At 42.1% G+C, this 23,829-nt stretch overlaps 2 protein-coding genes across 4 annotated transcripts in view; one reads left to right on the top strand and one right to left on the bottom strand.

Annotated features, from left to right (window-relative positions):
- The first annotated feature begins 583 nt into the window (after nt 1-583).
- Nucleotides 584-15,627, top strand: MFSD14A (major facilitator superfamily domain containing 14A). Of its 2 annotated transcripts, none has more exons than XM_042873099.1 (12): nt 584-754; nt 5,027-5,122; nt 6,569-6,631; nt 7,185-7,312; nt 9,330-9,444; nt 10,617-10,835; nt 11,103-11,216; nt 11,657-11,728; nt 12,159-12,271; nt 12,441-12,538; nt 13,068-13,231; nt 14,292-15,627. In XM_042873099.1, exons 1-12 carry the CDS (start codon nt 668-670, stop codon nt 14,496-14,498), a joined length of 1,476 nt encoding a protein of 491 aa, XP_042729033.1. In that variant the 5' UTR covers nt 584-667; the 3' UTR covers nt 14,499-15,627. The 2 variants fall into 2 exon arrangements, with proteins under 2 accessions (XP_042729033.1, XP_042729034.1); XM_042873100.1 differs by lacking the exon at nt 584-754 and adding an exon at nt 1,278-1,776.
- A 943-nt stretch (nt 15,628-16,570) lies between these two features.
- Nucleotides 16,571-23,829, bottom strand: part of SASS6 (SAS-6 centriolar assembly protein) — an 11,946-nt gene continuing 4,687 nt past the window's right edge. For both annotated transcript variants that reach the window (XM_042873096.1, XM_042873097.1), the window contains 13 exons: nt 23,460-23,631; nt 22,487-22,564; nt 21,642-21,761; nt 21,359-21,550; nt 20,958-21,152; nt 20,506-20,595; nt 20,251-20,430; nt 19,554-19,635; nt 19,272-19,381; nt 18,339-18,461; nt 17,968-18,059; nt 17,441-17,532; nt 16,571-17,340 (listed from right to left, as the gene is read on the bottom strand). In XM_042873096.1, the coding sequence (XP_042729030.1) occupies nt 17,258-17,340; nt 17,441-17,532; nt 17,968-18,059; nt 18,339-18,461; nt 19,272-19,381; nt 19,554-19,635; nt 20,251-20,430; nt 20,506-20,595; nt 20,958-21,152; nt 21,359-21,550; nt 21,642-21,761; nt 22,487-22,564; nt 23,460-23,631 (1,609 nt within the window). In that variant the 3' untranslated portion in view covers nt 16,571-17,257. The remainder of the gene's footprint in view (nt 17,341-17,440; nt 17,533-17,967; nt 18,060-18,338; nt 18,462-19,271; nt 19,382-19,553; nt 19,636-20,250; nt 20,431-20,505; nt 20,596-20,957; nt 21,153-21,358; nt 21,551-21,641; nt 21,762-22,486; nt 22,565-23,459; nt 23,632-23,829) is intronic.

The raw sequence follows: 23,829 nt of genomic DNA, 5'->3' as shown, positions 1-23,829 counted from the left end.
TTCTCAACGATGTTCTCCAGCAGCGACCGTATCGCCCTGTGGAGGCCAAGCCCTGCCCACTCCGTGCTGGCAGCGTGCTGAGCTGGAGCCCGAGATAGCCTGCTGATTTACAGTTATTAAATCATTCGTAAGCAGAGTTAAGGACTTGACAGTGAGAATGCAGAATGCCTGCAGTCGGATTTGTAAAACGGGTTATCTCTGGTTCCATCCTGTGGCCCTCGAAGCGTCCTCGCACACCTGACGGGCATATCTGAGAACCACCTTCGGTGGCTCCTTTTCCTCGGGCTCCCGGAGCTGGGCCCCGGGGCCTCCTAGAGGCAGAGGCAGCCGGGGCTGGGAGAGGGAGGCGACGCCGAGGCGCTGCGTGCGAGCGTCGGCGCCGCCGGCAGGCGCGGAAGGCCGCAGCGGCGGGGCGGCGAGGGCTGGGACGCGGCGCTTGCGTGCGGCTCCGAGCGCCTCAGCCGAGACGGCGTGCCCCGCTCACGTGATCGGTGCCGACCAATGGGGCGATCGCGTGATGCGCGGCGGCCGGCGGCTGCGTCGGGGCGGCGGGCCAAGATGGCGGAACGTGCCTGAAGGGTGGCGGCGGCCGCGCGGGAGGGACGGGCAGGCCCGGCTGTGGGGAGGGTCCGCGCTGCCCCCGCTCCCTCCCGGGGAGGATGGTAAAATGACCCAGGGGGGGAAGAAGAAGAAACGCGCCGTGAACCGCAGCATCATGCTGGCCAAAAAGATCATCATTAAGGACGGAGGGACGGTGAGGCCGGGCGGGGCCGGAGGGCGGGGGGGGGGGAGGCAGGCAGGCTGACGGGAGGTGGCGGCGCGGGGCGGCCTGCGGGCTTCGAGCCTGGGCCGGAGCCGCCGTGCGGCGGGACGGCGCCCGGCTCCGCTCTCGGTTCGCGCCACGCTTCTCGCAGTGCGGGCTCGGCGCGAGGAACGGCCGCGAGTCGTGGCGCGGAGTCGCGACAGGCGCGCTGAGCACGGCGTATCGGGAGCTGGGAGCAAACGTGACACCTGCGGCTGTCGCGCCGCGCGGCTGAGCGCGCGGAAGCCGAGTGGGGCCTGGGCGGCATGCTCCGTACTGTGAGGGAGCGGCCGGAGCTCCGGAGCAGTGGGTGCCGGGCTGCGCCGCCGCTCCTCCGACGGCCCGCCCTCCTCCCGTGTGCCGGTCTTTATTCGGGCGCTCGGCTCTAGGGGCCTGTCATCCGTTTTGGCAGCTGGAGCCCGATCTTTGATTTGATCTGTCAGTGGTTGCTGACGACACGTCGCCTGTGGGTCTTTTTTTCTGCCGTGCAGTACTGTAGATTGGATGCGTACCCTTCTAACGCAGTGTTTTTATTTCAAGAGACCCTTTAATGCGGGGACGTGTCGGCCTCCGGGGGCCTCCTCGAACTCTGCGTGAAGTGATGGAGTGAGGGCTGGTGCTGGCGTGGCACGTGTGCTAGTGGATGGCCTTTTGGAACGAGCAGGGGGCTGGTTGTTACGTAACAGTGCGCTTCGGAGTGAATTCTCTCTGGAACCATCAATTGCTGATGAAAATACAGTGTGTTTTGAAGCGCCCTTCATCGTTCAGCTGATATTTGCCAAGAGACAGAAAGGGTTGTATGTTTTTAAAACTTTCAAGCTACCTGGTATAACATCCTTATAATGCCAGCACGAACTTAATATGCCTGGATTGCCACTGTTGCTCAGTGCTGGAACATCCTGTCAGGTCCTCCGTGCCCAGGCTTCCTGGTTTCTTTGTCTGCCCAACGTGCTATGGGACACGATGGGAAACAGGTAAATGAAAAGGGCTTGTGTCTTGAACGTGTGCGGTTAGCAAACCAGTCATTAATCTAGCATCTGAGTGAACAGTTTCCAGCCTCACTGGTTTATTTTCAAGCCGTTTCACATCAAAGAAAACTCAGTGACTTTTGCCTGCAAGGGGATGCAGCTGCCTAATAAAGCACTGTCATAGGGTAAATAGTTTATTGATGAGGAACTTAATTTATTGTAACTTCTGTTTACTGATCTTGATGTTCAAAGAGAGAGATTTAAAAAAAAAAAAAAAAAGCAAAAGGGGAAGAAGAATCCACTTAGTGCCCTGTGGAACCTCTCCCAGCTCTACAGTTGTTCAGGATCATGCAGCGAAGTGCTGAGCACTGCAGGCTGGGGCAGCTTGTGGTGCTGCTCGTGGTCTCATTGGTTGTGCTCTGGCCTCTGTGCAGACCAGAGCCCCCAGCCTCTCCCTCCTGCTGATTCTGCCCCTTTTGTCTCTCCTGGCATGGGCAGGTTTGAGTGTATGTTTGATTATTCCTGTGTTGTGGTGTTCACCACCTTATTGCTTATACAGAGACTTTGTAAACTCAGCTGGTTCAGGCACCACGGGCTCTGGGTGATGTGCTCCTGGCACACAGCGTGTCTCCTGCCCACTCACACAGAGCTCAGCCTGCTGCCAGCAACCCTGCCAGCCCGGTTGGATGCCTGCACCTGGCATGGAGGCGGCCCTGGGCCTTGTGCTTCTGTCCTGAGCCCTGGCTGGAGCTAGTAGCACGTTCAGCATCTTGGTACTTGGCATAGGATGGTTCTTCCTGAAGTATTAAGCTTGTGGTGATGGTAATTAGATTTGTTTCCCTTCATCATGAATTATATAAAAGTTCGTGGAGGAAGCACACTGTGGCTGACCACTGTTATAAGTAAATAGTTTCAGAATCTCGCTGTTAGAATTTGACAAGGATGACTGTGCCAGCAGTATCCCATAGAACTGCTATTTTAAAACTGGTATTTTTGTATTACTCTTTGCAGTTTAGTAGCTGTATCACAGAAGGCAGTGTGCAGTGGTGTTTGTGGTCAGGCTGACCAAAAGGAGAGGTGGTAACATCAGTTGTGTGGGTTCCTTGCTATTCATAATTTTGCCTTTCTTTACAACCTACTGGAATTCACCTAGGATAAGATTATGTATTTTTTAACTACTCATTAGATGAATTAAGAGTTACACCTCAGTTAGGTGTGATTAGATTGCATCTGGTGTTGTAGATAAGAACTACTAGCAGTACCTGTGAGAAGTGGGCACTGGCAATAGAAAAGAAAGGCAGTTTAACTTAGTGATCTTGATGCCACTGGATTTTTGCTTCTGCCACCGTAATGGCAACGTGTGATGGGCACTGCTTTGACAGAATGGGAATAGGTCTGACCTGTGGTACTTGGAAGGTCAGGTGGTGGTTTGTTACAGCACTGCTGCCACCCCAGCATGGTAGCTGGTGTGGTGGTGTGGCAATTTGAAAGCAGTCTAGGGAAGACGAGAGTGAACCTGATTTCTTGTAGCAGGCTGACGCACCCAGCTGAGATTGTTTCTTATGGTTTCTGCAGAGCCACATAAAATTTTAATCCAAAACTAAAATAAGGATTGTGGGTGGAAAGGGCAAGGAACGGTGGGAAGTCAAGGTAATTATAGCCACTTTCTGTACCTATGAAGACTTGATTTACTGCAGTAAGAGAATAAGACTGAAAAAATAGCAGAGATCTGGGTGAGCACTTACTGAACAGGGTTTGGGAAAGAAAAATGGCACAATATGAAGGGCCTTTTCCAGCTTACCTTTAGAGTACTGATACAGTTACTTTTAAAAAAACTGTGATTTAGCTGTAGGGCTGAACGGTGGTTTTCTGTATTTATTTCTTGCAGTTGTTTAGAAGGTTTATATTTTTTCTGTTGAGATAAATCGGAATCCAGATAGAAAAGCTGGATACAACTTACGTACATTTCGTAATTAAAGACTCTAATGTTACCTAGCTGGACCTTCAAATTGTACAGCACCTGAGGTTGGAAGGCACCTCCGATGATTTCTAATCCACCTGCACCCCACTTCCTGCAGCCAGGGTCACTGGAGCAGTGTGTGCTGGGCTGTGTCCACCTGTGCTGTGGGGACAGGGATTCCACAACCTCTCTAGGTGACCTGCTTCCACTTGGTGTCAAGTTTAAGTCCAATTGCCTGTATTTTAGTTTGTGCCTCTAGTCTTGTCACTGAGCATATATGACAACACCAGGGTGTGTCATCTTTCCTTCCTCCCGTCGGACATCCATACGCCTTGCTGAGGTCCCCCTCAGCCTCCTAGAGAAAGGAGCCAAGGACTTTGGGCTGTTTGCTCTGTAGCAGTGCTGGGTCTCATCAAGTCAGTGCCACTGCTGGCAACACATCTTTACGTGAAGCTGGGACAGTGGATGCTGAGGCTGCGTTTTAAGGTTATACAGCACATTCAACATTTCTGATGAGTTATTTATACTAAGTTCTTATAAAAATATGTAGTGCACTGTTTTCTCAATTTGCAAATGCAGAATTTTGTTTGACAAGTTAGTATTTTAGAATATATGAGATGAGCAGGTTTTCCCTCCCACACTCTTCTTTTTCTTGTCCAGAGCTGCTTCTAATTATATCAAATCACCAAGGAATTTGAAGTTTCTTATTTTAAACCTGTTTTTCAGACCTCTTCCTACATTTGAAGCCCATTACTTGCAGTATTTGGAAAACTATCAGTTCTGTTCCTGAGATTTGCTTCTGGCAGCCACTGTGTCAGTTTCTTTCTTGATTCAAAGTTATCAAGGTTTAGCACTTGGCCGTGGTGTGTTTTATTAGCAGAAATGCCCCATGCTGGTTGGCACAGTAGGTGATTACATGTAGGTGTAGCTGAATGTGGATTCTGCCGTGTTCTGAAGTTACGAAAATTTCATTTCCGTGCAGCGTTGCGTGGGCTCAAATGTTTTTCTCAAGGAAGAAAAAAATGCAGTCCTTCAAAGAGTGTTTCTGCTTTCAGTAGCAGCCTTGTTTTCCAGACTGACAGTGTAAGTGCTTCATTTTTCTCTTTGAGACGAGAGTGCACTTTGTACTCCACAAAGCATTCAGGCACTTCAGCACATTAGGTCGAGCAGCTCCTCTGAGATGTTTTGAGTTCCGTTTCATTTCTTAACCCTTCTGTTTACAGTGCTCAGATGCATTTCTTGTAACTATGACAGTTACTCAGGTGCCTTAATGTCCTGCTTTTCCTCTTGTTTTAGCCTCAAGGAATAGGCTCACCCAGTGTCTACCACGCTGTGATAGTGATATTTTTGGAGTTTTTTGCTTGGGGACTCCTGACAGCGCCCACTCTGGTGGTAAGTGATGTGCTTAAGTTCCTTCTTGCTGTTTGGGAACTGGATATTACTGCAAAGGCTTCAAATACCTGAATTAAATGAAAATTGTGCATCATCGAGCTGCTCTGTTATGCATATGAAAAGAGTTCTTTGATTTCTATATAGAGTCAGAAATCCAAAATTATTTAATTAAAGCAATATAACACTGTGACAGATGTTTATGTGGAACTCTGATAACACTTGTAAATGTTTTCTGACTCAAAACATGAAGGACAGCAGTGAAAGGGGCTACAAGACATGGGCACGCTAGAAGCTAAAGGACAAAACAACTTGAAATTTGGTAAAATTCTGCAGGTGTGTGTGTGTGTATAGGGAGCTCTTGGCTGACATAGCTGTGCTTTAAACGAGCTTTGGAGCCTCCCTGTGACTAGTGAAAACATTCACAGCAGCATGTTTGTATCAAATTCTTTTCTAGTGTAGTTGGTTGCTCTGTTCAGATTTGGTCTGTTAGGTGACACATATTTACTAATTAGATGGAACAAAGATTACAGATCTCCAAGCAAACCCCTCTTAAAGTGCAATCTTGGTGCAGTTCTGTGAGCTGTTGGTAACCATGACTAGTCTGTTGGATACAAACTTTGTGTCAACCACTGAATGGAAACCACCTTGGGTAACACAAGTAGACTGGAGATCAGTGCCTGTTTAACCAGCCTGCCTCAGCTGTAGTCTCTGACCTGGGAGAGACACTTTAGAATGGTGTCCTCTGCCTGTGCATCCACCCACAGTCAGCAGTAGTGTGAGAGAATTCCAGTTGAAATAAGTTTCCAGGTTTTCTGTGCAGTACTCTGTTTAGTTTTCAGATATTGAGCTTGGCTGAAATGAGTGCTTCCCAAAGTGTGAAAGAACTGAAGCTTCCCTCAAGTAAAGCTAAAACCTCAAAAGTCAGAGTACAGGAAAAAAATGCACACTTTGGTTTTACAACTAAAAGAATGCAGACAGACCGTGCCTGTTGCTGAGGGGGAGGCCCCACTGTATCTAACACTTCTCAGTAATGCACAGAGAATATCCGCAGAGTATCCCAAAGGCCACTTTTGTCGTTGTGTTTACCCTGCTGTTCCTTGCAAAGCAATAATGGAGGCTATTTACCTATTTCCCCCCTTCAATAAATTGTGCTTATCTGAGGTGACTGGTGTAATGTATTTGGAGTATTCTTTCTGTATAATTTCAATAATATCTCGTAACTAAGATGTTGGATAGTGAACCTGATAATAATGGTTACTGAGTTGATTTTCCGTAGTGTGGATTAATTTTGCATAATTTTGGCTGCCTTACAGTTTAAAATCTCTCTCTATAATCCATGAAAACAGAAAATGCTGTGGGTGTGCCACGCTGTAGAAAGTGGGTGCATGATGAGCAATATTTATTGGTAATATTGTGTGAACAACAGTGTTCAAATTTCTTCTTCAGGTTTTGCACGAAACCTTCCCAAAACACACATTTCTAATGAATGGTCTAATTCAAGGAGTAAAGGTAAGCTGACAAAAGTAATCACAACTGCAGGTGAATGATGGGTGGGATTTAGAAATGACTGCACCCAATGAGAAAAACATTTCAGAGATTTTTCAGTATAGCTTTAGTAGTATAAACTGAATGTGAAAATAAAGTCTTGCCAACAAAGCTAATGTGTATCATTTTACTCACGGTACTGCTTTGTGTGTTGGTGTGTGTGTTGTTGACTAATCCCAAGTGACACGCATGGTGTTAAAACTTGGTGCTCCACTAGGGTATTTTCAGTTACTCTCATGTGAGTTCCAAATATAATAAAACAAAGCACAGTTCCTGAAACTGCTTGTATTGATGGATCATCTGTCTTGAGTTTTGTGTAGCTCTGAGATATTAAAAGTTATCTTAGGTGTTAGCAAACATGGAACAGATTAGGAATGCTTGACCATACCACCTTTCTGCTGCATTGTAGTCGTTAACTGTAGTAGAAAGAGAGCCTACTCCGCCATCAGTTTGTGGTATGGATGGTTGTCGCGATTCTGAGCGCTCAGTTCTAACTGAAATGTTTTGTTTCACTTAGGGCTTATTATCATTCCTCAGTGCCCCACTCATAGGTGCCCTGTCTGACGTGTGGGGACGAAAGTCCTTCCTGCTGCTAACAGTGTTTTTCACCTGTGCACCAATACCACTAATGAAGATCAGCCCATGGTTAGTGAATTCTCTCACACTTTATTTGTTCCTTGTGTAGGTTCTTATCTAACGCTTGTTTCTAGTATTGTTGATTAAAATAGTGTTTGGGCTCCATGTAACATTAAGGCTTTTGTATTATAAAATCATAGAATTGTCCACCTACTACTGACGTTGCCCTTAGTACCATATCTACATATTTCTTGAACACCTCCAGAGCAGTGACTCAGCCACCTCCCTGGGCAGCTCATTCCAGTTCACTCCACTCTTTTGGAGAATAAAGTTTTTGTAATGCCCAACCTGAAGCTCCCCTGGTGCAACTTGAGGCCTTTCCTTCTCATCCTATCACCTAGTAACCTGGGAGAAGAGGCCGACCCCCACCTTGTCACAACCTCCTTGCAGGTAGTTGTAGAGAGCAATAAAGTCTCCCCTGAACCTCCTCCAGGCTAAACAATCCCAATTTCCTCAGCTATTGCCCATAAGATTTATGATCCAGACCCCTCATAAGCTTTGTTGCTCTTCTCTGAACACACTCCAGATCCTCAGTGTCTTTTTTGTAGTGAGGTGCCCAAAACTGATCACAGTATTCGAGGTGCAGCCTCACCAGAGCTGAGTACAGTGGGATGATCACCTCCCTGCTCCTGCTGACTACACCTGGGCACACTGCTGACTCACATTCAGCTGAGCATTAACCAACATGCCCAGGTCCTTTTTCTCTGTAGTCCTCCCGTCACTGTGCCTCAAGCCTGTAGTGCTGTGACCTCAGCCCAGTGATCCACGCTGTCCAGATCCCTCTGTAGGGCCTTCCTCCCCCCCAGGCACATCAACACTTCCTCTTAACTTGGTTGTCTTGGCCATCTGCAAACTTCTACTGAGGGTGCACTCAATCCCCTCGTCCAGATGATCAGTAAAGATAAGAAACAGGATGGGCCCGCGTATGTTCCCCTGGGGACCACCACCACTTGTGACCAGGCACCAGCTGGATTTAACTCCTTTTATCACCACACTTTCGGCCCAGCCCTGCAGCTGGTTCTTCACACAGCAGAATGTATCTGTCCAGGTCATGAGCTGCAAGCTTCCCCAGGAGAGCACTGTGGCAGACAGTGTCAAAGGCTTTGTGCAGCCTGGGCAGACTACATGAACAGCCCTGCCCTCATCGCCAGGTGGGTCACCCGGTTGCAGAAGGAGACTGACTCAGTTCCCCCAACTTTGCAAACTGAAGTAGCCTGTGTGAGCTGCTGCCCTGCTTAGCCACTACTTACTATGGGTCATTACTGTGGCCACTTAATCTTGAAATTAACCAACTACAAGAAAGAAAAACTTAGGCGTGAAGTAACCATTTGTAAACTGTTACTGCAGTTTTATAGTTTTGCTTCTCTAGTTTTAAAATCCATCAGCTTTCACACCATCTGCAAATTTAGTAAGCTCTTAACTGGCACATACATTCTGCAGGTAGTGCATGAGTCAGAATTCTCAGTGTTGGAGACTACCCGTGTGCCGTACCTCAGGGTGTAGCTGCAATAACAGACTGCACTGACCCAGGGCAGAGGCAACTATTCAGGTAGCTCCATCCCCTTTTCAGTTTTACTCTCTGGTCACACGTGTTCTTTGTGGCTACTTCATCCCTTATGTGGGGCAGCTTGTTTCAAAGTGTAGCTTAATGTTTCTAATGACATCCTACTAGTGTCTATAGCGTCTAGCATAAAGATAGGGCTAGTTTTTGAGATCTCCTACTGCCCAAGTTCTCAAGATACTCGAGTTCTTGACTTGCTTTTGGCTATTGGCATCAACATTTCATTTCCTATAAGAACTTAATCACAGCAGCTTCTTGTACATGTTACAAAATTATGCTGTCTATGGTCAGTGCACAAAGAAATTGCCCAACTGTATAAATTGTACAACTGCTGTAAGTCCATTGTAGTATTTGTCAGGAAAAGATGGACAAGACAGTTACTGTTGAGCTGTACTTGGATTTTGAGACTTTTTGCTCCTAGCTAGCTGTTCTGATTATTTACTTATGTTTTTATGATGTTTTCAGGTGGTACTTCGCTGTTATATCTGTCTCTGGAGTTTTTGCTGTGACGTTTTCTGTGGTTTTTGCGTATGTAGCAGACATAACCCAAGAACATGAAAGAAGCATGGCCTATGGTTTGGTATGGTTGCTATTTTGTTTGGTTGGGTTTTTGCTCTGTTTGTATTTTATTCAGTACTAACACTTCAGTCAGTGAAGCTTTTAAAAACTGATATTTCCAATTCTTTTTGGCAAGTCAGTTTCAGCCTGAAGTAGGGTTCAATTATAGTCACCCAGTTCTGTGGCTCCTTTTGAATATTCCACTCTACCTTAAACATAATATGACTGTGTTAAAGCCTCTCTTTCTTACAGTTCTCATCAGTGCTAACAGTGTAATTTGGGAGCTCACATTAGTGTTAACTAACTTGTCATTTTTAAAAAATGTATCTTTCTTGGATCATTTTGGAACTGGCACTGCAGTATTGGGACTGCTGCTGCTGCTGTCTCCATTCATATTTCCATTCAAAAAAATGCAGCCGGGTAACTTTTAGTGGGAGCTACTGGGAATAGGTGAACGGTTGGACTGGATGATCTTGAAGGTCTTTTCCAACCTTGGTGATTCTATGATTCTATGATAACTCATCTGTCTTAAGTTCTTCTTGACTCGCCTCCATTTCTCCCAGTAACCTGCAAATCTCGGGAGCCTTCATGGGCTTATATATTATGGATTAGCAGAATCATTTCTGATGATACTCAGCAGGGATAGCTGAAAGCGAGGGATAAGGAACTAAATTGCTTCTTCTTGTATGTATGCGTCAGGAGTTGAGGGATTCTGATGGAGGTCCTTCAGAGGTTTACAGTGTAACGTTTTCCACAAAGACAGGTAACTGAAAACTGCTCTGTGGAGTTCCATTATAATGCGTTGGGTTAAGCAGCATATTAAATTTAACATGCCTTGAACGTGAGTATTTTTTACTAGTGGTTTTTTGTTTTTTTTTTTTTTAATTGAAATATTATTTCACCAATATGAAGTACAACTTCCCAAAGACACCAGCAGGCAGCTACATAATTAATTAAACCTCTTCATGTCGAAACATTTAAGAGTGCCATGAGCTTCACACTGCTGTCCAGTTAGCCAAAAAATCTTTTTCTTCAAAAATTTTGTCAGAAATACACACTGCACAGACCCAGGGAAAAAGTTATCTTTAATCTCTACCTGATAAAAACGGGAAGGCTTCTGAAAGCCAGGGAAAGTAAGTAATAACACTTCTGAATGTTATCACTGAAACCCTTACCAACTGTTCTTTGTTTCAGGTTTCAGCAACCTTTGCAGCAAGCTTAGTTACCAGCCCTGCCATCGGTGCCTACCTTGGTCGGGTCTATGGAGACAGCTTGGTTGTGGTCCTGGCCACGGCAATAGCCTTGTTAGACATTTGTTTTATTCTTGTTGCTGTACCAGAGTCGCTGCCGGAGAAGATGAGGCCGGCGTCCTGGGGAGCGCCCATTTCCTGGGAACAGGCTGACCCTTTTGCAGTAAGTTTGTGAAATAATGGAGTGTGTCATATTTGAAAATGCTGAGCTTTTAAGAAAATACTGTGATTGAATTTATTATGTTTCAAGCTTAAAAAAAAAACCAGCAAAGCTTATGCTTTAATCTTGCACTTTTGCTGACGCTTTTGCCAGCGATCTTGCTAAATGTTTAGGTGTCTTAGCTGACATGTTTTTCAGTACCTTTTATCAGGTGTACTTTTTCTGAATATGACAACTGAATATTTTCCAACACATTTTTTCCTGCTGCAGTCCTTGAAGAAGGTTGGCCAGGACTCAATAGTGCTGCTAATCTGCATCACAGTCTTTCTTTCCTACCTCCCGGAGGCAGGTCAATATTCCAGCTTCTTCCTGTACCTCAGACAGGTAAACGAACATTTTGATACGGATTTGAATGGCAGTAAATTTACCAGCAGGTTACAGTGCTGCTGAATCAACACAAAAAGCATAGGTATCAAATATAATTTAAAAGTTTGCAGCAGTTAAGTACTCCTGCAGATAGGATTTCTTTTGTTTTTAGATACAGAGGAATAAATGCATTCAGTTTCTCATATTTTGTTACTATGTTATTCTTGGATTATGAAGTTCACTCTGTCAGACTGCTTTGTTAATTGATGACAGAACCACTCACTGGTTCTCTGTTTGTGCCTCTCTAGTTTTTTATATTTTACTTGGTGGAAAAAACAAAATTAAGTTAGCCTGGAGGTGAGTAACTTCTGCACTGACTGTTCTTAGACTGATGTGTGTGATGACATGATGTGCACTTAACTTTCAATTGTCAAATTGTTTGTTATTTATGTGTCTAGATAATGGGATTTTCATCTGAAAGTGTTGCAGCATTTATAGCAGTCCTTGGAATTCTTTCCATTATTGCACAGGTGAGTCACTGCTGAGTATTTCACTGAGCAACTTGGGAGGAGCTGAGTACTATGGAGAGCTTCCATGTTCTGGATCCAGAAATCTCACTCGCCTTTTCTGTAGCTGTTCTTCTAAGCTTCTAACAGTTGATAACACTCCTACTTTAACTAACTTACTTAGATGAACAGCTTGCTAGATAAGAGTGTAGTTCATTAATACGCAAGGTGCTTTGTGTTGGGATAACAAAATCCTTTTGTTTAGAAAAAGAGAGAGCTTATGTTACTTGCTAATCATCCAATTGATGATTTTTTTGGTACAGACAAGGCTCCTACTTGGCAAATACTGCTTTTGAACTTTGCTTTTTTAATTCATTAACTTATTTGCATGTATTTAACATTTAGAATAAAATGTTATTTTTGTTTTCTTGTACGTTTCTCCCTGCTCTGTTAGACAATAGTTTTGAGTTTGCTCATGCGGTCCATTGGAAATAAAAACACCATCCTACTGGGTCTAGGATTTCAAATACTACAGCTTGCGTGGTACGGCTTTGGGTCCGAACCTTGGTATGTACATTTCATTTTTACATCTGAATTAACGTTGTTCTGCATTTTATCCTTTATCCAAGAGAGACACTTTTGTCTGTGTACGCACGAATACACGAATACATAGGTACATGTTCTGTCTGCAGGACTCTGTCCCTGTGGAGTAGTTACCTCAGTCTATTTTCTGCAGGATGATGTGGGCAGCAGGAGCTGTTGCAGCCATGTCCAGTATTACTTTCCCAGCTGTAAGTGCACTGGTGTCACGAACTGCTGATGCTGACCAACAAGGTAGGTGTTCCTTAACCCTCTGAATTCCAGTCAAAGAAATCCATGAAGCCGAATGTATCTAGCGACTCACCCATTACCATGGTAGCCCATGCGCTTGAGCCTAGCTCAGAAACTGTAAAAATACAAGCTGTGTTAAAGCTGTGTGTGCATTTTAAGTCCTTCTGTCCCAGAGGCAGAACATTCAGGAACTCTCAACAGCAGAAAAATATTTAGTGACACTACTGCACTCTTTATTTCCATTACTTTGATGCAAGTTAGCTTTGTTGTCCAGTGCTTCCTTTGCTATGAGTCTGATAACAAGGTCTCAGAATAGGCATGGCATAGGAAATACTGTTCTAGGCCTGCAGGGACATGGAAAAAGAGCCTTGAATATACCATAGGACCATTTGTCTGTACCCTTGTTAATGCTACCCATGGTACAGCACCAGTGACACTTTTCCTACTTGCATTGGCTTAAAAGGCTTAATTAAAATCACTGTGTATGTACGTATGAATATTAATAGCTGACGGCATACGTTGTCGTTCTCAGGTGTTGTTCAAGGGATGATAACGGGAATTAGAGGCTTATGTAATGGTTTGGGACCTGCGCTTTATGGCTTCATATTCTACATATTTCATGTTGAACTGAATGAACTCCCTATGCCTGAATCGCCATCAGGAGGTACTGTCGTCACACAATACCACTTACAACAGGTATTCCTTTACTTACTGATTCCTAAACCAGAATTAGTTCTTGAGTATGATGCTGTGCTACGTTTCATCACGCTGAATGGAAATGAAGCATGTAAAAACAGCTTCTAAAATCACTCTCACAGAGTTTTTTTTTTTAAATAGGTACCGTGGTTAATTTCTCTTTGAAAGAGACCCAATAGGCAACAGACCTTATAAAGAAAAGGAAAAAATAGACTGATTAGTAGCAGCTTTCTTGTCTCCTGTGCAGTTCCCTAGCACTGTATTTACTTTTCACATGTTGTGCATTGTAGTTGTGTTCCTTAGTCTTTTAGCCAAGCCCTCTGTTTTTTACTTCCTAACTGATAATAAGAAAAAAGAGCAGCTGTCTGTACTGGCTGCAGCAGGATAAGGCAATGCTAATTTCCAGCTGTTACACTCAGTGCTGTCTAGCTCTGTTTCACTGGTTAATTTTAGAGCAGAATCTCTGCCTCATTTCCTTTTTCTTTGGTACTTTTTTGTTAATGGTGGTTTCTTAAGACTGTTTTTCGATGGCAGTGAAAGCCAGTGACTGGAAATGCTCATTGTTCAGGCCACAGAACTTGTTCTGCACTACTTTCATACAGTTGCATTGTGTGCACTCCCACCTGTTTTAGTTCTAGATGGCAAATGGCACTTTGAGAGGAGAGGCAAGGGTTCAGGTCAGCAGGGAGAAGATGCTAGACTTGAATCTTGTCCTGCTGCCTCCCAAGGAGCATGCTCTACAAGCTGATGTCCAGCTGCAAATGCCCAAAAGCACAGAAAATCTCCTACTGCTCAGCTGTTATTTTCTTTCACAGAACGTGCCCTAGGACAGGAAGTTATCAGCAGCAGTAGATGGCACATGTTCCCTCTCTTAAATCTAAGATGTAATCTGTCCAGCTTTCTTCTAAAAGATTCCCCATGGAGGCAAAGTGTCATTTTGCCACACGTGGCAAGAAAAAAAAGCTGCTTTCACTTACAAAATGCATAGTTTAGCCATCTTAGTACATTAACACATCTAAAGGCTTAATAGCTGGTGTTGATGCTGTTTGCTTTTTTCCAGAATTCTATAATTCCTGGACCCCCATTCTTATTTGGGGCATGCTCTGTGCTGCTGGCACTGCTTGTTGCCTTGTTCATTCCTGAACACACCAACCTCACTGTACGATCCAGCAACTGGAAGAAACACTGTGGCAGTCATGGCCATCCCCACAGTCCACAAGCTCCTGGTGAAGCTAAAGAACCATTACTACAAGACACAAATGTATGACAAAAAAAAATCTAGAAGACTTTTTAGACATTTTCCATCAGCGGTTTGGGATACACATTCCACTTCCATCAAAAAGAGTTTCTTAAGGTAATCCTCAGAATTATCTTTCTGCATGAAATTTATAGAAATTAAAAAAAAAACTTCCAAAGATGTTGCCATTACATTAATAATATGCTTTTTCTTTCTTAAAAGTTAAGTACTTATCTCTTGCCATGAAATACTGTTACTGTTAAACTTTACATTCTAGTTTGGAGACAAAAGAATATAGTCAAGGTTTGAGCATGTGTCCTTCTGTTTCCTTAAGGTGGTGAGCTTTAATTCCACTCATGCTAAGTCTCAGTGAGACAGACGAGCATCCGTGTGGACCCATTCATTTTAATGTTGTAAAATCTTGGGTCAGATGATTCAAAGCCTTAATGTAAATGTACTCAAGTAGGGAAAAGGTGAACTGGTATCATTTATTTTGAAGAAGTCATATGGTGGATTTGTTGGTTGTTTTTTTGTTTAAAGTTTGTACTAATATAAAAACTACAAGCACGCTTGCTGAACAGTGAAAGTTATTTTTATGTAAGTGCATTTACTCTATTTTTGAACAAATGGTAGTATCAAACTTTTGTTTAAATATTAGGTGGGTGTTTTGAGCCTGCAGATTTTAATATGGGCTCTAAAACTCTGCTTTCATAAATACCGTTTATTATACCACTATATTTCTGATGTTTGTGTAATCATACAAGGACCTCAAAACTTGAATACAGACTGAACTATAAGCTGATAGCCTTGGATACGTCAGTGTGCTCTACATAGTGGCCTTTGAGGACTGTCACAGTAACCCTTTTACATTACAGAGCTAATGTTTTAGTCCTAAATTTTCAGGACCCCTTAGTACAGAAGAAAGCTTTATACAATGACAGATGTGAATTTCTCTAAAAGTGTATATTTTTGTGTCCAGTTGTATTATTTAAGTGTTCCTTTGTATAAATTTGTGTATAAAGTATTGTATAGGTTTAAAACATTTTCATCTTGTGGTTATCGCTTAATGCTTTTTTACCTTTGAACATTCACCATGGTTGACCAAGAGCAGGAAAAAATATGTAAATATACTGTTAATAAAGCTGAATATTTTAATGAATTTTTAAATAATAGTTCATGTCATTTGCAACCTTAAAGTCATACAGCATGTTTGTTATTCAGTAGGTCTGAGAAAAGCCTGGAGCGTTTCTATTTGTTAGCTAAGGCTGCCTTCAGCGTACGGCTATTTTCTGTTCTGGTTAGCAGCATCAACTGGCTGCAGCCCTCAGTTCCTCAGCACTCTCATGGATACGATCTACATCAGTATAGGTGCTTATGGAGGCAGTTCACATTCAGTGCACTGCAGTTCTGCCTTTCTGTTCTGAAATTTGTTCATCTTTTCACATCCTTTGAAGTCTTGTTATACCCACTAACGCTGACCTAGAACAAGCAGTGTGAGCACACAACACCTCAGAAATGGGTGGCTGCCAAACGGGGACCCTACGTGCAGCGCAGCGCTGGGCCGGTACTGCAGCAGTGCGTGGGGAGCAAAGTCCACAGAAAGGTGAGTAAAGCGTCACCTCACCTTGGCACGTCCCAGTACTGGAAATGGTAACTCAATACTCTGAAAAGTAATGTTTTAAGAGTTTTTGATAAGCGTTTAATATTTCTAGAGAAGCTTGTACATTTCAAAACAAATGGATGCAAGTAAACACGGTGCTGATTGTAAACAAATGTACACATTTTGCACTGCAAAACAAACCACTTAAATATACAGTCCTCAGCTGCAGTTAAATATCGAAGGTATGAAGTATCTTTAAAAACAGAAGTATGTAGACAGGCTCTGCAATAAAAGTGTATTTTGGGTGTTCCAAGTACTTGCCTGCCATATTTAAGAATGAAATATAGTTACACGATTCTAGCATTTGAACCTGGATAGTAGAATGTGCTGAATAGGTTTAGTCCATTGCAATTTGAATGTCAGGATAGTTTAAGTAGATTTCTGTGCAGTATTACGTTTGTAAAGTAGGATCAGTAAATACAAGACAGCTTTAGTTCATCTGTTCAGATACATTGGCTTACAGTATTTAATGCTTGGTTGTTAGAAATGTAATAGTGGCAGATGGGTAAGAAGTTAGGGCAACCCAGGCTGAGATCCTTAAACCTTTGTTTTCACCGAAGGTATAAATCATTTAGGATCTTCCATTGCAGTATTTATAAATTTATATGCAATTCAAATTAGCAAGGTTTCAAAATTAAAACTGCTAGAGAAGAAGGGGTTGTGCTAACTCACAAGCTTGGCTGTTATTAAAATAAACATAGCCCAGAAAGTGCTGGAAAACTATCTGCAACATCATTTCTGTGAAAGACCTAGAGGAAAGCTTATAAGGAATCATGTTTCCTATCAGGGAATACCAGAGAATACACTTGGTTAGAGTCACACTTGTTAAATACTATAGCAAAAAAAGCCAGTGCCACTTACTTGGGTTTTCTGGAACAATACAGACCAGGAAAAAATCCAGCACTTAATTCAGTGACTGAAGTGCAGTGGTGTTACCATTAAGGTTGAGGCTGCTTAAAGCTCTGTCTTTTCTGAATCAGCTGAAAAGGCATCCAAATAAGGTGTCTTTCTCAAAGAAAATGGATTCAGATAAAACTGTCAGTTCACGCTGATACCTTTACTAATGTCAGTGTAGGACATCTTCATATCCCCCAAACAGTTAAAAGACAATTCTTAATATCCCTGGCTACTATCCTGGAAAATAAGCTGAGGCTGTTGTCACTGCGGCTGGTGGTGATGGCTGGACTTTGGGTAAGTAGGGTTTCAAGTACTCTGTAGAAGAGCAGAAACACGACAGTGTTCATAAAGGGTAACAATAGTTACGGTTCTAAGTATCTCAAATAAGGTCTTGTTTAACTATTTCCAAACATACCTGAGTTAAGTGTGTTTTGACTAAGCCCTCGTAAAGGAATGCTGTCTTCTTTTTTCTTGAAATACTTGGATTCCAGCCCCAAGTTATTGCCACTGAAATAAAACAAAACGTAGTTAACAGCAAATGAGCAGCAATGGTGGATAGAGGCTCATTCAACAAAAAACTGAAGTAGAACTAGAGTTTTTATGAACTTTATCATTCAGCTGTTATCTATGACTGAGCAAATGAGAACCATCTGCAGCCAGTGGTCTGACTATCAGCTGGTAGCCACAGGCTTGTCATCAGAAGGGACAGACTGATGCAGGACGTCCTCCTGTAAAGCAAGTCTTCATTTGTTGTGTACGAACCAAGCTTAGTGAGCAGGAAGTTGACTACAACTCGAATTCATAAACATGGGAGTGACAAAAAGCAGCTCAAAGAAACAGCTTGGTATTGGAAGTGTTTTTACAATTCCAGATACCCACACAGGACAAAGGGCGCTATAAAAGAGGGAAAAAGCAGCTAGAAATGTAATGGATGATACTTACTTTTCCTTATTTGCTGGATGGCCAGTTGCTGCAGTCACTGCCTGAACGTCTGAATGCTGATCTATTTTTGAGACCTGTGAGTTAAATTGGATCTGCAGAAACAAAGGAATTGCAGGTTACATAGAGCTATTCCAGACACGATGGTGCAGCAGCAGCTGGTATTCAGAGAAGGCTTTGTGAGGATTCAGTTCTCCTTACCTTGAACAGCACTGAAGGACAGAAAAGCATGCTGACTAGTAATCATACTGTCCCCTATTAAGCAGGGCTGGGATGTACAGTAAGTATTAATGCATCCTGAGAAAGATTCAGAAGCAGCAGCTTTGATGCTTTTAAGCTGTTACATTCTCAGTCAGAGAAGCCCAAATGCCTACCTTTGGGACTGGGCAGTGGGGGCTGGTGTTTTTGTTACGCGCTGGTTCTGCCAGCTTCTGGAAGGCGTAGAAGGGAGAGATGGGATGAGTGATTCCTGAGCTGGGAAAGGAAGGTCGGTCAAGCTGTGGAGAAAGAATGCATTAGTAAGAGAAGTAGAATACATCTGTAAAGGAGAAGAACAATGACTGGAATGCATTTGCTGAACAGTAGCCACATCTGCAAAGTTAACACTTAAACCAGGTTAGTCTTTCTAATGAGAGGGAAAACAAACCTTTTCCAAGAGTCTGTTCTTAAGGAAAACGGTAGCTTTTTAAAACTTGTAATATATTTACTATTTTAACTTATGCTGCTATTTTAGCTTATGCTAAAAGAAGTCATACTTAATATATTAACCAATTAGAAGGCATTTATCTGTAAGTCAGACTTTGCTTGAATATACCCTTCCATTACTAAGAAACTCATTAGTTGCTAACAGACAGACATTGTACACACAGGGACAAAACAGTACAGGAAGCATTAAGCTATCTTTGTTCTTAACAAAAATAGTCTGAGGTGTTTGTTTTTTTTTAATTTTGTATTCTCACATTTGTAAATCTCCCTAATAATCCAATCCAAAATCCAAAATAATCCAAACCTAAAATTCACTAATGATTTTCGTATGGATTTCAAAGCATGCACAACACAAACACTGAGGGTCTGTTTTGTTTTCATCCCACGCTTTACATTCTCAAAGCTAGCTGTAGCATTGCTAGATGAATTTTAAGTAAGAGCTTCAAAAATAACCCCTAGGGCCAGCACCTCCGCAAGCACTCAAGGGACCATTGATGTCATAACAGCAAAACAAACTGCCAATACCGGATTAAAAGAAAAAAGGCTTTTTCTAGGCCATGCATTTGAAGAAATGAGGAGTGTTATCCGCACTCGTATCTTACCATGCCGTGAGGTGACAGGGCAGTCCTAACGCCACCATGCGTGCTGCTGGGAGTCTCCATCTTCTTCACCATCTGAACTTCATTCAGCTGTTTGTTTAGCCATGTGATTACTGAAGAGATGGAAAAAAGGTCAAGCCCTTCCTCACAGAAAAGCAACAGTGTGAGGGAAGTGCGACTCTTCACAACAAAGCAAGCAGACATCTCAGTAAAGTCGCCTTCCATTACTTGTCAGTAGCAGCTTAATCATCATATCATTTTACAGATAAAATACTATCAACCTACCGTTTTCATTGGTTTTTAATAACTGCTTACTTTCTTCCAGTTTCTGCATTGTAGTTTCCAGCTGTTCTTGTAACTTGCAAACCTGCAATATCACCATGCTAATTATAAAACCATCAATAAGTGTAGTACTCATTAAAAACTCGAGAAAAATTATCGTATAAATAAGAAGTGAAGGATCAGAGAAGTTCTAGAGTTACTTAAAGAAGTTAGAACTCAATTTTATGCAGAATCAGTATGATAGCTCTTCTGAAATAAACTGTTTCTAGCTGGACTTAGGACAAGACTGCAACTGGAAACCTTTCTGACCTTCATTTTGCCATGTTTAAATAAGGAATGGGCCCTAAGCAGGGGAGAAATTCACTCTGTTACTGTTCTGGCCTCCATCACAAACTTTTCCCATGAATATACCTTCTGAAGCCTATCAGTCCATTTGATACGTTGCTTTGTACCCCCAACAATAGGATTTTAATTTTCTTGCATGTGGATGAATCTCTCTCGCAAGTCAGTTTAACATGAAAAAAATGAAATGTCGATTCTGCATTTAAACATTAAGTGCATAAGAGTAAATTCTTACGTAAAAAAAAAAAAAATTAAGACCTCATTGCTGTTAACAAATATTTCAAGGCTTTTAAACACACCGACCAACTGCCCTACATCCAGTAACACGTGCAGGATGCAGGTTAACCCATCGCAGTACCTCCTCCTCTTTCATTCGAAGAGATTGTCCAGCCTCCTGCAGTTCTCTCTGTTCTTTCTGAAGTCTCTCTTCTTTTTCTGCTAATAGTTTCTCTTGTTGAATTGTTACTGTATTTTTCAATTTTAATTTACTCATTAGGGTTTTCAAATCTCCTTGCAACTTCTTGATAATTTCATTAGCCTACAAAAAAAGAGTATTTTCAAAGTAATTCCTGAAAGTGCAAGACAAAGCAAATGAATGGCAGTTCCAACAAACCTTAAGAAGTTCAGCTGACAGTGACTTAATTGTTGTCTCAAGCTTTTCAATATGACTTCGTTTTTTGTCTGTATTCTCCTCCAGTATCGCCTACAAAAGAATTAGAAATGTTTTGTAACAATATAAATTCCATATGGATTATGGAACATACACCACTTAGAACTGTAAATAGAACCTCAGCAACTCTTTTACAATCAGTCCATGATTTTTGGTTAAATTACATAGAGGTCTCTCAATTCACCCACTTTTACAAGCAGTACCACAAAATATTGCAACAGGAGCCATCTTCATCAAACTGAATCCAGTAGACTTTGGATGCCATAATTCAGCATCTTTAACTACATTTGTAAGCTTCCTTGCTGCACCAGTAGTCTGGTTATCCAGAAACCTTGAGAGACTTCAGTTAACAAGGTTCTACAGAGCTTTAGAAATAATGATTCTGAAACTCGAACCTTTTGTTCTTGTGTTGCATCCAGCACTTCTTTTGTTCTAATAACCAGTTGATCTTTGTCTTTGATCTCTTGCTCCAGAACAGCAACCCGGGTCTGTAGCTGGTTAATGAGTTTCTCCTTTTCGTGACATTCAGCATCCAGAGTGCTGTTCTCTCGACGCAGTGACACCACCTCCTGCTTGGCTCTTTGACATTCCTAGAATGTTGGGAAGGAATCGGTTAACATTCATTAACGAAAAAAATAAGCTGAAAGCAAATCTAAAAAGATATCTATAAATTATAGTTAGCATAAAGTAGAAAAAAGTCACACTTAATACGCTATATTTTCTATTCCAAGCAGAGGCAGGCAGCCTCACTGCTCTCAAAATCATCATCTTGGTGAGGGAAATTAATAAGCCATACATCTTCAACTCCAGAGAGCTTTGCTTTCAGTTCTCTGACCGCAGAGTCTCCTTTGTATCTCCTTTCTGTTAGATCTTTATTGATGACTTCAAGTTCCGAGAGTCTGTTCTGCAATTGTTGAATACTCCTCTGGTGCAAACTTTCCAATTCCTTTTTCTGTTGTTCGTGCTGTTGTTGGTACTGAGTTTGTGCCTAGAATGAGAACGGTCATTCAGTGAAACTGAAGATTAAGCAAAGAAACTGCTCACATCAGCATACTGTGAATTCTTTTCCACTGTCATACCTGGAGAGCTCTTTCCTTCTCAGCTGTCAGCTCTTGTGTGTGTTTGCTTGTCAGAGCAGCAGTGTAAGATGTCCATTCATTTTTCAGTTTGTCCAGTTCTCGGCTCTTCTCTGACAAGCTCTGTTCAAGTTCAACAACCGTTCAGAATTTTAGAAAAAGTGTCATAGATTTTAAGAATGCAGCCTTTCATTAAATACCAAACAATTCTTTACTGTTACTGCTTAGTCTGTATTTCAGCAGAAAGAGCCAAGGTATCGTTGTATCGACAGAAAAATGAGGTACTGAAAAGCTCAACTGCAGCTTTTTGACTTTGTCGAGTACAGTAACCTTCATTTCCAGTTCTATTTTCTTCCAACTTAGGAGCGATAAAACAATCTGCTGCTGTTCCTAGCGCTGTATCTTGTAGAAGTTTTAAACAAACTGCTCTCATAGGGAGGGAGAAAAAAACCCAAGGTCATCAGAATTCTCTTTCCCTCTTCAATTTGTAATTCTCCCTTCCAATTCAGCCATCTAGTAGCCCCAGTTGCACAGAAACTGCAAAGATGAGGTAAGTAAGTATTCCATTACACAAAAAATCTCCACGATAGGAGTTTTAATGGAATTTTTTTCCTGTGTCATGTTGGTCAAAAAGCCACCTTCATACTTGTGCAGTCTGACCCACAGCTATCATCATCCTTTCAAAGCATAAATGCGAAACCACCACTGAGCTGACTATGAAAAAACAAATCAAAAAGCAGAGCAGCATAATCTGCAAGCCTTCTGATTTAGTTATGTTTCACAATTTTTGCAAATCTAAGGATTTCCACCCATTCACGGAATACACGGACAGTTAAAATGTACATTACCTGTTGAGTGTAGCTCAGTTGTCTGGTAGAATCTTCTTCAGTTTTCCTAAGCTTTTGTTCCAATGTCATTTTGTCCTCCTATGTAAAAATCGATATCAAGACTAAATCTTAGCTCCCAAAATATCAGTATTCAGCTTCCACTTTATCATCACACAGTGGGTATGTAGCTGCTTAGACACAGTATTTGTGGAAAAAGCATCTTATGAAACAAACTTTGTACTGAATTAGCCATAAGATGTACATTCAAGAGAAAAAGGCAAGGAAAATATCCTGCATTATGCTTTCAATCAAACCTCTATAAGGGAACAGAATCTTATAAAGACTTGTTTACAAAGCAGTTCTATTAGTAATAGATAAGTGAAATACTGAGAATGTAATTGGTTAAGATGGCTTGTTAGGTGGCTATCAACATCACAGCACAGTGAACCAGGCTATGAAAGACAACAGTTACAATAGATCACTGATTTTGTGTTCAGACTAGCATGCTGTCAGCTGCACCAACACTGTGAGTTGCTGCTCAGAGCCAGCAGCCCTCTGAAGTCCATGGAGCCTCAGAATGACGCGCACACACCCGTGATTTCCTACACTCAGCTGCAGAAGAGGCAGAAAGCTCACAGGGTGGCACTTCTGCCGTTGATCTGGCAATCAGCACAAGATGATGAAGCATTCAACAGCTGAGCAGCACACGTGTCTGTAAAACACCTGATTTTCTGCCAGTTTAACTTACAGCACTTGGTTGAGTGCGTATGTAAGATTTTCATTGCTAGAGTGAAATGAACAATTTAATTTGATAACAGGCAGCCAAATGAGTGCATGCAGTGACATACATGAACTGAGTTAAAAAAAAAACAAACCGAACTACACAGTTCTGTGCATACTTTTGAAGTAATAAGACTGAAAAAAGTATGAAAAACCATTCCTAAGTACACATAGCATCAAGGCCTTGTTGCAGCCACGGCAATCTTCACTTTACCTTCAGGCACTTCAAGCAGCTGGCTAAAAATTTCTTTATTTCTGCATCATTTCCTGGTAGGAATTTTAGCGAGAGATGGGTAAGATGTTTGAAAGGGTTGGTCTCCACTACATTTAAAGAGACAGGTGTGTGATCTAGAACAGATGCTGAAGAAACTAACTGCAGCAAAAACCTGGGGGAAAACAAAAATAACCCAACATGTAACATTTTTGTTACTGAAGCTGTAGATACTACAAGCTGTTTTCAAATAAAATACATTGTTATACATACAATAAAAGGCTGTTGTGTTTGTTTTGAGAAGGACAAAGACATTTAATTCCTATAAATAATTACCAACTGGAATGCTTGTCTATTTTATCAAGAGATGGAA

This window comes from Lagopus leucura, unplaced genomic scaffold (genome assembly GCF_019238085.1).
Source record: "Lagopus leucura isolate 7727_CA_CO unplaced genomic scaffold, USGS_WTPT01 Super-Scaffold_100009, whole genome shotgun sequence".
Taxonomy (NCBI): domain Eukaryota; kingdom Metazoa; phylum Chordata; class Aves; order Galliformes; family Phasianidae; genus Lagopus; species Lagopus leucura.
This window is presented reverse-complemented; position numbering and strand designations above follow the sequence as displayed.